Genomic DNA, 13,383 nt, shown 5'->3' on the forward strand with positions numbered 1-13,383 from the left:
CCAGAGTCTGAACAAGCAATAGAAATCCTACCTCCCTGTGCACTCAGAGTCTTCTGGGTTATGTGATGAACGACTTGCTGGATTCAATTAGAGGACATTAGTGAGTCCAATTTTTCCCCCCCTCAAGCCATCATTCCATGTGATGAAGCAGAGTTTGTATCCTAGAGGACTTTCTGGCAGGTAATTTGAAGAGTCTTTCATCCCTCTCACCTTTTGCCCTTCTGCTACCCTTCACCAAGAATTAACCAACAACTGATGAATCGCTAACAATAGCCAGGCTGCAAACTTCATTCTGTGTCTACTGTGCCTAGCTGCGCTGTTGCCTGAATATAGAGACGAGGTGGCACAGATGCATCAAGGCTTCTTATTTTGCCACGTCTTTGTCAGTTTTCTTTGACTACTTTTTCCACCCACCACCCATATTAACTAGCCCCAGTCCAATGACCAAAAAGAGTTTTTTGCAGATGATTACAAAGGAATTGAGCTACATATTAATGTCTTAGATGCTGTTAAAAAAAAGTATGGGCTAGTGGTTAGAGCAACAGGCTGAGAGTAGGGACTCCTGGGTTCTGTTGCTCATTCTGTGACTCGCAACCTCTTTGCACCTCAGCTTATCCAGTGTCAAAGAGGATATCGTAATCTTCCTGAACAGCAAAGGCTGGACTGTGAAATATTCACTTCAAAGATCAGCAGTAAGTGGGGGTGGTGGGCGTTGCATTTCATGTTGATGTCCTAAAATTTATAAAACTTTGCATGTAAAAAAAAATCAACCTGTAAAACTATTGCTAGGATTTTTATCTTGGTTGGTAGGCTTTACGTACAAGTAGACTCATTCTCACTGTAAACCATTGCCTCAGTAAAATGGCCAGTATGGTATCTTTTCAGCACAAAGAGGATGTTATGATGTCTATACTGATCCATGTTGGTGTGTTTCTGTGATGTCCCTGGATGACAGGTTTGGGGATGGCATAGTGAACTAAAATATATCTGACTCACGCTGACAATGAGGCGCGCTCCAGAATTGTGTAAGGTACATTGGCTACCACTACCCCTGCAAAGTGCTCAGATACTTTCTTTAAAATAGATGCAACTCCCCTGGAAGGTAGAAAAGCACTATTATCTCCCTTTTACAGATGAAGAACTGAGAAGCTGAAGTGATTTGTTCAGTGTCCCACAAATCTGTGAAGAAGAGCTAGGGATTGAACTCAAACCCCAGGTTATCATTCTGATTCCTGGAGCTTCCCTCCTAGCTTCTGCATTCTCTCTGCCCCCATCCCAGATTTCTCTGAAGCATTAAGAGAGTGGCACAGCTAAGACCAAGGAGATTTGTCTTGAACGCACTGATGCTCTTCCTGACTAAGCGGACTTTTCTGCTCAGGGTCCTCCTATCTGCCAAACTTACTGGTTCTGGTTTGGTGACTTACAGTTGCTTGTGAGAGTTTGAAGTGGAGATTTTGGAGAATCCTTGGGTAAATACCATATTTACTCAAATCTGAGACAAGTCCGTCCCCCTCCTCCCTCACCCCCCAGCATGGGGAAAACAGTTCCTCCTCTTAGATTTGCATATGAAGCTGAGCTGGGGAGGGGGCAGGTGGGTGTTGAGGCTCTGATGGGCCCTCAGCCTGGGTCAAGGCCAGAGTCAGACCTACAGCAACCTCCTTCCCCACCCCCTCCACTTGCCCTCTGCAGCTTCTGCCTCCTTCTCCCTTTACTCTCAAGTGCAGCTCAGCTCCAGCTCAGGCTGGGCTCCTCTCCCCAGCATGCGCGGAGCATGTGAAAACTCTGTCCTTGTCCCCCCCAGACAGCAGCGCCAACACCGCTGCATTGTCTGCCCAGCCAGTGAGGAGCACTGACACTGCTGCATGGACCGGCAGGGGCTGAGCTTTCACGGGCTTTGCTCTGGGAGGGAAGAGAGCCCAAGCAGCATCTGACAGTGAGGTTGGGGTGGGGGGAGCGGGCGGAGATTGTGGGGAGTTGAGAGGGGGAGGCAGGGAGCTGGGGGTAGGGGGTGCCAGTGGTGGGTGGGGCAGGAAGTCTGCAGGGGGAAGAAGTAGAGCGTGCAGAGGGCAAGAGGACCACCCGACCCTCCCTGATTGCTTAGCCAAATGTTCTCTCTCCAAACTCTTTCGCCTGCTCCATTTTATTGCCTACATTAGACTCTGGCAGATTCCCAGTTAAGGTGCCTGGGAGCATCCTCATAGCCGAGAACCCTCAGAAAAAATAAAATCCCGTGCTTTTCCCCCCAGCACAAAAATCAGAACGATTCAAGTACAGACATGAAAAGAGACATACAGTAATTATTGAAAACCTGTGCTCCCAACTTCTGATACTCCTTTTGAAGTCAGAGGGACAATATTAACTTTGTCAGAGGCTAGGGCATTCCTTGGGCTAATTAGTGCGAATGGACCAATGATTTCTACAGCCATTTGAATGAAGTTTTGGGATGAATCTTTGATACTAATGGAAGGACATGCATTACTTGATTACAATGATATGATTTTAGCCACTCCATGCACCCTTGCTTATAATCATTGTTCATCTCTATCCCTTCCATCTACTTACTCCAGGCATATCTTTTCCCTCTGTAGGTAGAATTCATTAGCAGGTGCTCAGCATCCACAGAGCTGCTTGCAGATGTTAAAAAAAAAAAAAAAAACCTCCAAAAACGTGCTTTACTAGAAACAGCAGCATGTTACTTCAGCCCAGTTCTGCAGCGTCTGTGTAGATCAGGCACTTCAATGAGGTTTTTTGGCACCTTTTGCTAAAACTGATTAGACAAAAAGCCCTACTAAAGCCCCACTAAGGCGCCCGATCTTTACAGAGGCTGCAGAGCTGGGTTGAAGTAACACCCTGCCTCTTCTGGGCATACGTGGAGCTCGGCACTGAGGCTTTACAGGGGTTTTTTTTCTGTTTATGTCTCCAAGCACCTACCCTCAGAAAACAGAGTCAGCACCTATAGCGAAGTCAGGCAGAAGGCAGAGCAGAGTGGCACCTTTACAACGTATTTATTTCTATTTAATAGCCTGCTGTTTGCCAATCCACTCGTAACATCTAATGAAGTAGGCTGTCATCTACAAAAGCTTATGCATTTCTGAAAAACTTGGTCTCTAAGATGCCAGCCTGCCCTGCCTGCGTCTTGTGTATAGGAAATAAAATCTCGCCATTAATTTGCTGCACAGGAAATGGAGTAGAGTGGACAGAGAAAGGGAACTCATTTTGGGGAGGAAGGGAATAATTACCAGTAATAGCTCGGTCTTTACAATAAAGGCAGCCCTGCAGCAATGGCAAATACTGTTAGCATTGTTAGTAAAGCTGATGAAAAATGCTGCCTTGGCAGATCTGGAGGCTGAATGGCAAGGCAAGTACAGCCCGGGTAGCAGCAATGAAAGCCACCTCCACAACAGCCCTGGTGATCTACTTCAGGTTTAACCTCATGGACCACCTGTTTCTTCCTCTGCCATCTATTTTATCATTGTCCTCTCTAGTGAATCTGCCAGCAGTATCCTGTCTGCAATGATGTATTTGATATGGGCACCTGCTCTCCAGTGACTGGACAGAGACCAAACATCCATGAGACAGGAGCAGTTTAAGCCAATGGTAATGTGGTTTGATTTTAACTGATGACCTAAGGTTATAAAAGGCCAGTATATCCTGAGCTGTCAGCTCCAGAACTTTTCTTTTCTTAATAATGTCAGAGAGCCAGAAGCTGCTATTCAAGTTGCGTAATCAGTGACAAAGAAGGGCTCTGACGTTCATAGCTCTCCTTGAATGCACAGTGGAAAAAATAGGCTCCTTACTAAGTGGGTCCTCAAGATTCCCTTTCTTCTCTGTATGTTAGACTTCTCCTGTCTTTGATAACATGTGCGCTGCTTGAGCCCTGCTGATTTTGATGACAGAGACATGTCTTATTGGTACAGTTCTCTGGCACCTATTTTACACACCAGTCGCTCCACTTTGCCTGCTCTTGAGCGTAATGAAAGAACCGCCTGGCTTTATGTATGTAAGGATGTACTTTGCATCTTCTCAAAACTCAAAATGTGCAGGTTATAAAAGCATCTATGGCTGCCTTAAGTAATACTGTTCACAAGTTCTGGCACTATAGCTTTGAAGCAGAGGCTGTGGCCAAGCAGAGCAAAACTCCACTTCCTAGGATTCAATGTAGTAGTTAGAAATAAAACTATGAAACCTGTATTAGAAGAGATGAAGCCAGGTGTGGCTCTTTTGGCTCCAGTTTTACTGTAAAGCTGAAACTGGGCCTATCTTCATGGAAAAGTTGATGAATCCAGGTCAAGTTTTGTGATGCCTTAGTTTAGTTCTGAGTTCTGTTTGCATCTGAAACTCAAGCTGGTGAGTGAGGAGAGGTGAAGGGAGCCTATCGATGTGCAGGGATGCTGCTCTGATGTGCTGTAATTACAGCACATTGGAGCAGACTCGGTAAACCTAGTGTGCTGAAGCGTGCTAAGTAGTGTGCTCCAGCAGCCTCCGTGTCTCATGTATGCAGCATCCCTGCACTTCAAAATGGGAGCAGGGGTGCTTTAACTAAAGCTCACTGAACAAGCTTTAGCAGTATTGCCAACCCTCATGATTTTTGGCATTGTTCTTAAAGTCTACACTTTGGGAACATGAAAAACAGCTCTAGATAGATAGATAGATAGATAAGGAAGAGTTAAGTTTTTGCCAAGAAGGCTAATGGCAAACTGGGCTGCATTAATAGGAGCATTGCCATTGTCAAGAGAAGTGATCATTCCCTTCTGTTCAGCACTGGTGAGGCCACACCTGGAGTACTGTGTCCAATTTTGTAAAAAAAGGATCTGTATTGTCCAGTGTCCAGCCCAGATCCATGTGTTATATAGACATGTCTGGCTTCACCTCCAATTTTGAGCCCCCATTACAGAAAGGATGTGGGTAAATTGGAGAGAGTTAAGCGGAGGGCAACGAAAATGAGCAGGAGGCTGAGGGAACTGAGTTTATTTAATTTGGAGAAGAGAAGATTGGGGGGGATTTAAAAGCCGCCTTCAAGTACCTGAAGGGGGTTTCAAAGGAGAATGGAGCTGGACTGTTCTCGGTGGGGGCAGATGATAGAAGAAGGAGCAACGGTCTCAAGTCGCAGCAAGGGAAGTTTAGGTTAGAAATTAAGAAGAACTCTCTCACTAGGAGGGTAGTAAAACACTGGAACAGGTTACCCAGAGAGGTGGTAGACTCTTCAACCTTGAAGGTTTTTAAGACCCAACTAGACAAAGCCTTGGCTGGGATGATCTACTTGGGGATGGTCCAGCTTTGAGCAGGGGGGTGGACAAAATGAACCCCAAAGGTCCCTTCCAATCCTAAATTTCTATGATTCTATGATTTCCTACAGCACCATTATTCCAAATTATTTAAACTTGGCAGATTTCAGGGAAAATATTAAATGTACTTTTCCTTTGTAAATTGGATGACTTAGAAACCATTTCAATAGGGAAAAATCTTACTTTCCAAAACAAATCAAAATAATTTTTTTCCAACACCATTTTGTTTGATTCAGAGTTCTTGTTGCAAACATGCAGATGCTGGATCTTGCACTTTAGATGCCAACGTGTTCGTTTGCTTTCTGTGAATATTTTCTCTTTTAAATGACATTTCCTGGGTCACTAAAATTCAGGTGGGAAAAGGGGAGGGACCTACTCAAATGCAACACACACCTTTCCCCCAAAAACTAGCTGCCAGAAATCAGGGGGGCATGTCCTAAAGAGGACATGTGGGGAGCAGGGGTCCCAGTCCTTTTGGGGCCAAGCTCCCTAGCCCGCCTACTTGAGGGGGGTGGGTGGGCCCTCAGCTGACTTGGCAGGTGCTGCCGACTACCCTCGGACCCGCAGCTCACCTGGTAGTCACAAATGGCTGCCAACCTAGCTCAGTTCAAGAAAAGAGGAGCCAGGCAGTTTGGGTCAGTCAGCAGCCAGGGTGTTAACAGAGCAGCCACAGGTTGCTCCCCCCTTCATCTCACTGCAGCTGCCTGTGTTTTTCCTGCAAATATATCATACTGCCTGGCATTTTCAAAGAAAGATCTTCTCTTCTTCATTCCACCTTTCAAAAACACGGTGCATGTCTTATTTGGGGGCATGCAGTGTGCAAAGAAATCTGGTATTAGAGATGGTTTTCTGAAGCTTTACTGGAACCCATTCAATTTAAATCAGAATTGCATTCTGTTTTGGGAGACGGGATAGGAAACAGAATTGGTAATTTTTCCTGGGAAATTCTGGGGCTTAGACATTCTCCCTCAAGTCCTTCATATTTTTCAGACAGCTTTTCAAAGCATTGGCTTTTGGGAGACTTCAAGCAACCGTGCTAGGAGCCGTGGTATATATTAGTGTCGTTGCAGTGGTGTAGGGCTGTGGTCCTCAGCTAATGTAAGCACACTCCATTGTGAATAATTACCCTAGTGATATCCCAGGGGGATGGTTTTGTGCTTGGCCTGTGAAATGAAACTGCTGATTTCTCCTAATAACCCACTGCAGCATTTGAAAGGCTCTAGTCCTGTGAATTACTCAACCCAGTGCAAAATCGGCTTCTGAATGTGCAGAGATCAGAACACGCGTGGTCTGCAAAGGGAAAGCAGCTGCACCCACGCTCTTTTAAAAGAAAGGTTTCTTGTGTCAATATATCCCTTGTTTTCCTTTCAGTTACAGGGAAAAATTAGCTGGGGACAGTACAGATGCATCCATTAACTAGGCTGGGGCAGCTACAGATTAGACACATATCGAAATGTGCACTAGGGCCAATGCTGCTGTTTACTGTGTGATGTTGGAGTGGCTGGGTAGTGTGTCCCCAAGCAATTAGACACCAATGCACATGTGCTAAAAAGGGATTACAGAGCACTTGCGGATTGTCTTATTTGGGGCTGGACCCGATGATCTCGCAAGGTCCCTTCCAGCCCTAATGTCTGTATCTAATGTCCATGAAATTGTGCTGGGTCTGGGTACGTCTGGGGTTATGAAAAGCAGCTATTACTGGAAGCTGGTGCTGTGTCTATGGTTGATGAAAGCTTTACATTGTTCTGTCCTAATTGGATACTTTGAGCAGGAGATAACTGCCGGCCTGTGTGGAGCTCAGGATCAGGGTGAGGTACACCCCGCGGTACAGGAGCTCTTCCAAGGCCCTGGTTGCAAGGCAGAAATTCCCTTCAAGTGCTTCAAGCTGTGTGTCTTTCCATCTCTGGTGCTGGGAGGGGGTCTCCCGCTTGATCTCTGAGATCTTGTCATAGGAGGGGGCAATGGGAGCTCTGTGATGAGAGCCAGCCAGTCCATTGCTAGGGCTTAATCCTGTAAGGAATCAAGTGCCCTTATCTCCCTCAGCTCAGCACCTCGGAGGAAGAGTTGAAGACCTGAGCACATCCTGATCAAAGGTACATGTTAGGTCTGTCAGCAGGGGGGAGGGGAGGGACACTGCTCCCTTTAGACCGCATGTTGCTTCTGAATCCCCCCCCGGCCATGGGGGTGCAGCGGCAGAGCATGCCAGCAACTCCCCACAGCTGCAGAGGAGCAAACTGGAGCCTTGCTCTACGCTTATGCTAAAGGCCACCCCTGGCTGACCCAGGTGTAAAATAGCAACTTGGTCCTTTGGGTGGTGAAGTTTGAGGCAGCCAAATGTGACGCTAACCCCATTGCTCCCCTTTGTGATGTTGGCTGTGGAAGCTGGTGTATCTTCTGCTGCTAGGCTTGGGTGGACCAGTAGCAGAACTGATGGGGTGCAGCTGGGGCAGTAGCCCCAGATGCCCCCTTTGGAGGGGGGGCTGCAAAAGTATCTGTGGCCGCAGGTGAAAGCTGCCCTGTGCACAGCCACTGCCCAGGGCCTGTGAGGCAGACATTGCTGTCCCTCCTACACACACACACACACACACACACACACACACACACACACACACACACACACACACACACACACACACACACACACACACACACACACACACACACACACACACACACACACACACACAGAGTTCAGGCCTCCGTACTCTTAACATGACAGAGCTGGTGAAAGACCAGCCTAACAAATATACAACACTGGCCTTTAAAATCCCCCTACAACAAGACTCCTGTTTAAGGGAGAGAGAGGGTATACAGTGATCATTGTTTTGTGAGCGGAGTGGGTGCCACAGGGCTCCTGACTATGGGCTATGGGCCCTGCTGTGGGTGCACAGCAGCCGGAGAGAAGGTTAAATACTGTCCTTCCTCTTACAGTACATGGGAATGCCCTCTATGGCAAGGCTCTCAGCAGCCAGTTTTGCACGGACAAAGAAGAACTGTGCCCTTCCTGAAAAACTGCCCAGATCTTTTAAACATTCAGAACAGTTGGGTTATATTTCCTCCTCCATTATTTTATTTTTCATCTCAGCCTCTGCACTTCCTGGTTCCTTCCAGTCCAGGAAGCAGAAGTGCCAGAACATCATGACTAACGCTGTACTTGTTGTTCCTGCATGGCAGCAAGTAGTAGCAGAGATCTCCCTGAAAAACCTGTTTGCTCCTTTGGTCTGCAAAACAGAGCCAGGAATTTCTCAGAGTGCCATGGTCCGCATGCCTGCACCCTTTCAAGCACTTGTCGCAGCTCTCTACCGCTAGCCTTGCTGCCTTTCATTTTAGCTCGAGGAAAACACAAAATTAAAGTTTTCAGGAGAGAAAGAGAAAGAGAGAGATGTCCACAGTAGGCCACCGCAACTGTGAGAACAAAAGACCCGTCTCTGTCCACCAGCCCAGTCACTGCAAAGGACAGTAGTCAATGGTAGCCTGAGACACACCGCCCAAGTTCCCAGATAACCATGGAGTTGCTGAGTTCATCTCTCCAGGCTTCAGTTCCCCACTTGGGAAAGCGGAGTGTCATTTTTCTACCTTTCGACATGGGCTTTCTGAACACAAATACATATAATATGGTGAAGCATAAATTGGACCACGTAAGTACCTAAGATAGTAAATGTAAAGACGCAGTTTGCAGAAAAGAAGGGCTACAGTTACCCACTCTATTGCGAGTGTATGAGCTCCTCATCTGAACTCCACACCTGTACTGACATTATGAGGATCTCCCATTCCCATGTACTGTGAGCCACAGAGATAGTCAAGGGTGACTTTTAGTTTTCCCTTTTAGCTAACGGGCCAAAAGTGTCCCTTGTGCAACCACACTAGAACTTAACGTAATTCAGCAGAGTTATACCAATCCTATGAAGTCCTGTGATCTTATACTGGAAATAGCAGAAAACACGGCTGTAACTGGAATCGGGGTAGTAGAGCCCCATTACTCACCCCCGTATTTCAGACTGGCCTCATGTTTCAAGTGCAGACCTGGGATGCAAAGGGTGTCGTTTTATTTCCTACCTCTGCCATCAACTTCTGGTATGACAAACGTCCATCACTTTTTTGTGCCTCAGTTTCCCTGATCGCTCATCTCTGCTGGGCATGGAAAGGAGGCAGATGTGAGGAAGCTTAACTAAAGTTTGCAAAGCTCTTGGCAGGCCCAAAGGGAAGAGAAAGATACTCCCAGAAGAAACAGCTACAGCTAAAGCTGCACAGGAAGGGGTGCTCACAAACAGGCACTGCTCAGTCGTGCTCATAGGAATACCTCAGCTGCCTCAAAAAAGGAGGGTCCTGGAAGGTGGGAGAGGAGCCAGAAGCCAAGGCTGCTTTCAGTTTTAAGAGAAGAGGTACCATATGTTGTTTTACACCTGAGCTCGGGAGGATAGGCCTGCTTCCCATCCCAGCTCCATAGTGCCCAGGTGGCTGAGGACATATGTTCCCCCTGAATCATAAATGCCCCTGGCACTAATGCCCTCCCCTGCCTCCATACAGCCTTAGTCTTCTGGTAATGTAATTTGGGCTGTGAGAATTAGATTTGGGAAGGTTGGCTAGGACAAGAACAGAGGACATGGTTTGAACTTGTTCCAGCCAGGCCTTTCTTCCACACCAATGTGAGCCTCAGGAGGACTTTGTGCGTCAGGCTTTCCAAATAACCCTGGAACAAATTTAGAGCAACAAAAGGGAAATATTGGGGAGAGAATGTAGCCTTGGCATGGGCAAGTGTATCTAGGGAGCACTGTCCTCACTCATGCCAAGGCTGATTTTTATCTTTGATCAGCTGTGACAGTATTTTTCTTCAAACTTTCCCAAAATAAGCAAATGTGCTAAATAAACTCATGTCCTTGGAGCTGATGGCAGGCTCAAGAGAGATCACTTCCAGGTCTCCCATTAGTCAGTTGATTCAAAGCTCACTGAAACCCAGTGGAAATGCTCCCATTGCCATCAGTGAGCTCTGTGGCAGGTCCTGCAACCAGCTCTGGAGACTTGGGGTCAGATCTTCAAAGGTGTTTAGGACTGAACTCTCACAGAAATCAATGGGACGCAGGTTCTGAAATACCTCTCAGGATCTTGGCCTCAGTACGTAGCACAAGTAGGTGATGAAGACGAATGAAATAGCCATTGCTGTTACAGATCAAATTATTCACATTTGATCAGGGACAACTGGCAGAGCAAGGGCCACGGTAGGCCAAGCAGAGGTGTGTTGGCAGGGAAGTGGGGAGCGTCAGGGCTGAAATGGCAAGGGGCTCTCTAGAGGCATTGCTGGGGGTGGCTGCGAGCCCAGCCCTGGACTAGCCAGGTGTACTGAAGACAAGAATGGACCTGCATTTGCACAGTAACATGAGGAGGTAGGCAGCTGGTGTGCAGCAGTGGCTCAGCTAGCTGGCCTTTGCTTAGTGGCTTGAAAGCTCATACTAGTAAGCGCCAGGTATAGTAAAGAGCCACATTGTGAGCTGAGACTACAATGGGCTTTTTGGCCCTGTGTTTGAGTACTCTGCTTATATGCAAACCTCTGGTGAGGCTTTATGAAGAGGGAAACTTTCAGAACAATCAGGTCTGGGCATTTGTTGCAGTGCTCGTAAATGAAAGGGGGCTGGCGTGGGTCTGTAGCACAGCTTGGCATTTACCGTCCCTTTGTTTGCACCCAGGGATGACGTGCCAGGCCCGGAGCTCCTACATGGACAAAGAAGTGCTGTGGGGACACCGCTTCACTCCTGTCCTCACCCTCGAGAAGGACTTTTATGAAGTGGACTACAACAGCTTCCACAGCACCTACGAAACCAACACACCCACGTGCTGTGCCAAAGAGCTGGCTGAATCTCTCCAGGAGGGCCGCCTCCTCAGCCACCTCTCCAATGCCACCCTCCTGAGTGGGGGTGGAGAAGCAGAGATGGCCAAAAAGGAGAAAGAGGAGGAAGAAGATGACGGAAAGGAGCCAGCTGGGTTAAATGGGGCCAATGGGACAGCAGGAGAGGTGAAGCCAGACATGTCTGTATAACACATGGATCTGGGCTGGACACTGGACAATACAGATACTGTTTTTACAGGGGATGTGTTTGGTCCAGTGAATAAAGCACTAGACTGGGAATCAGGAGACCTGGGTTGTTTCCAGCTTTGCTGCTGACCTGCTGTATGACCTTGGACAAATCACTTCACATACCCATGTTGGTTTTCCCCACCTATGATGTGAGAGAGCTGATACTTTACGCACCTTTGCAAAGCACTTTGATATCAAATAGACAAGGCTCACTAGCTAGGGGGTATTATTACCGTTGAAGTTCCCCCCATTGATCGCTTTAAAAGACACTCATCGGATTTTCAAAATTATTTCCCCTTCAGAGGGTATTAAAAAAAAGTACAAATGTCAAACCTCCCAGCTAAGTAAGAAGAATGTAGTTAATTTACAACTCAATGCATTGTAGACATTGTTACTACTAAATTAAAGGAGGAAAAAAATCTCTCCTGCATTCAGTGAACTGTCTTGCATTCCCAGTGATTTATATGTGGTGTTTTCAACTTTTCCTCCCAAACCCTGTCTAGTGTGACTCATTCCTGCCAGGCTGAAGTGTCTGTGTTTCAGATCTTGCCCACGAGAAAGTGTTTATTTTTTTATTATTTGAATGACATGTGGCAGTGGATGGTTACACAACAATAGCCCAAAAAGGAGTTTGAATGCTGTACTGCTTGAAGGTCTTGCTGATAATCTCCCACAAGTGGAGAATGTAACACAATGACAAAGTGTGTCACGTCCGGGATAAAAGTCTAATTTTGCTATGAGCCGATAGGTATTCCTCTATCGTATTGGTTTTAAGTGGAATTATTCTTGACTTACCTCCCTTAAACAATAGAATCTGGCCAAATGTTGATTTTTTTTTGCCAGCAATTGGCAGAGGAAGGAAAGAAAGATGGACTGTATTTCTGTAGAAGGTAGGGTAGATTTGCACCTTATAAGCTAACCAAAGTAGATTTTATATAGCACAAGCTTTCTTGAGTCAAAACTCACTTCATCAGGTGATGTTAAAGAACGTGCACAGAGCACTGTATAAAATGGAGAGAGTAATTTGAATACAAAAGCCAGTGCCCACTTGGCTTTGATTTTACATTTATATGTAATTTCAGGGTCAAATTCAGCCCTGGTGTAAACTGGTTTGATATAACTGAAGGCAGTGGGAATGCACCTATTTATAACCACTCTGAATTTGGCTCATTAGCTTGGAAATTAAGCACACGCACACAGTCTCCTTCACGTAATGGCTCTGACAATAACCAGATGTCTGAATATTATGTGAACATAGGTCAGGCTGAGCGTGTCTACACATGTTTTTACACGTGCCTAAAATTAATGCACATTAAGGCAATTTAGGCACACCCCCCCACATGCACGCGCTAATGTGCATTAACATGGGTGTGCAGACTGACTTGGGACTAAAGTTAGTCCCAAGTCAATGGCCACACGCTGCATGAATGCGCCTTAGCACATCTACATGTTCGCTAAGGCAGTTTAACTATTTTCACATAAATTTGATACCTACTATATGCAGGTATCAAATTTAGGCTTGAATAGCCTTAAATTGCCATATTTAAGGCACATTAGGGGTGTGCACATGTAGACATGCATCCTTAATGTGCCTTAAATTGGGTTAATGAGCATTAAATGCACACATGTAGACACACCTGCTGAGAAGTACCAAGTGTGACTTTGTCTTGCCATCTGCAGTGTCTCCTGCTCTTCTTTAAAAGCTGTTTCAGTGCTGCTGTTCCTAAGGGCTGCTCTAGACATCATAAATGCTCACTGATGTAGTTAAATCTGTGTAGTCAGACTGGTGCAAATGCATGGGTTGAAATCTTGGCCTGGTTGAGATGAACGGCATACCTTCTACTGACTTCGGCGAGGTCATGATTCCACCCCTAGTAAAATCAGTGTGCTAGTACAAGCCAGGGTCCATGAGAGTCCAGTATATTCTGTATGGTACACTGGTAGAACTGCTGCCATATGCCGGCATTAGTGCCTATTGTAATGTACTACATCAAGGTATTTATAGCAATCTCACATCCCCTAAGGAAA

At 46.4% G+C, this 13,383-nt stretch overlaps 1 protein-coding gene across 3 annotated transcripts in view; it reads left to right on the top strand.

Moving 5' to 3' along the window:
• The window catches only part of KCNJ5 (potassium inwardly rectifying channel subfamily J member 5), a 34,194-nt gene extending 21,863 nt beyond the window's left edge, over window positions 1-12,331 (top strand). For 2 of the 3 annotated variants that reach the window (XM_090027639.1, XM_090027640.1), the window contains exon 4: window positions 10,967-12,331. In XM_090027639.1, coding sequence (XP_089883765.1) covers window positions 10,967-11,316 — 350 coding nt within the window. In that variant the 3' untranslated portion in view covers window positions 11,317-12,331. The remainder of the gene's footprint in view (window positions 1-10,966) is intronic. The other variant, XM_090027638.1, reaches the window with a different exon arrangement.
• The last annotated feature ends 1,052 nt before the right edge of the window (window positions 12,332-13,383 follow it).

Source organism: Crocodylus siamensis, chromosome 14, assembly GCF_052110815.1.
Source record: "Crocodylus siamensis isolate JL-2025a chromosome 14, ASM5211081v1, whole genome shotgun sequence".
NCBI lineage: Eukaryota > Metazoa > Chordata > Crocodylia > Crocodylidae > Crocodylus > Crocodylus siamensis.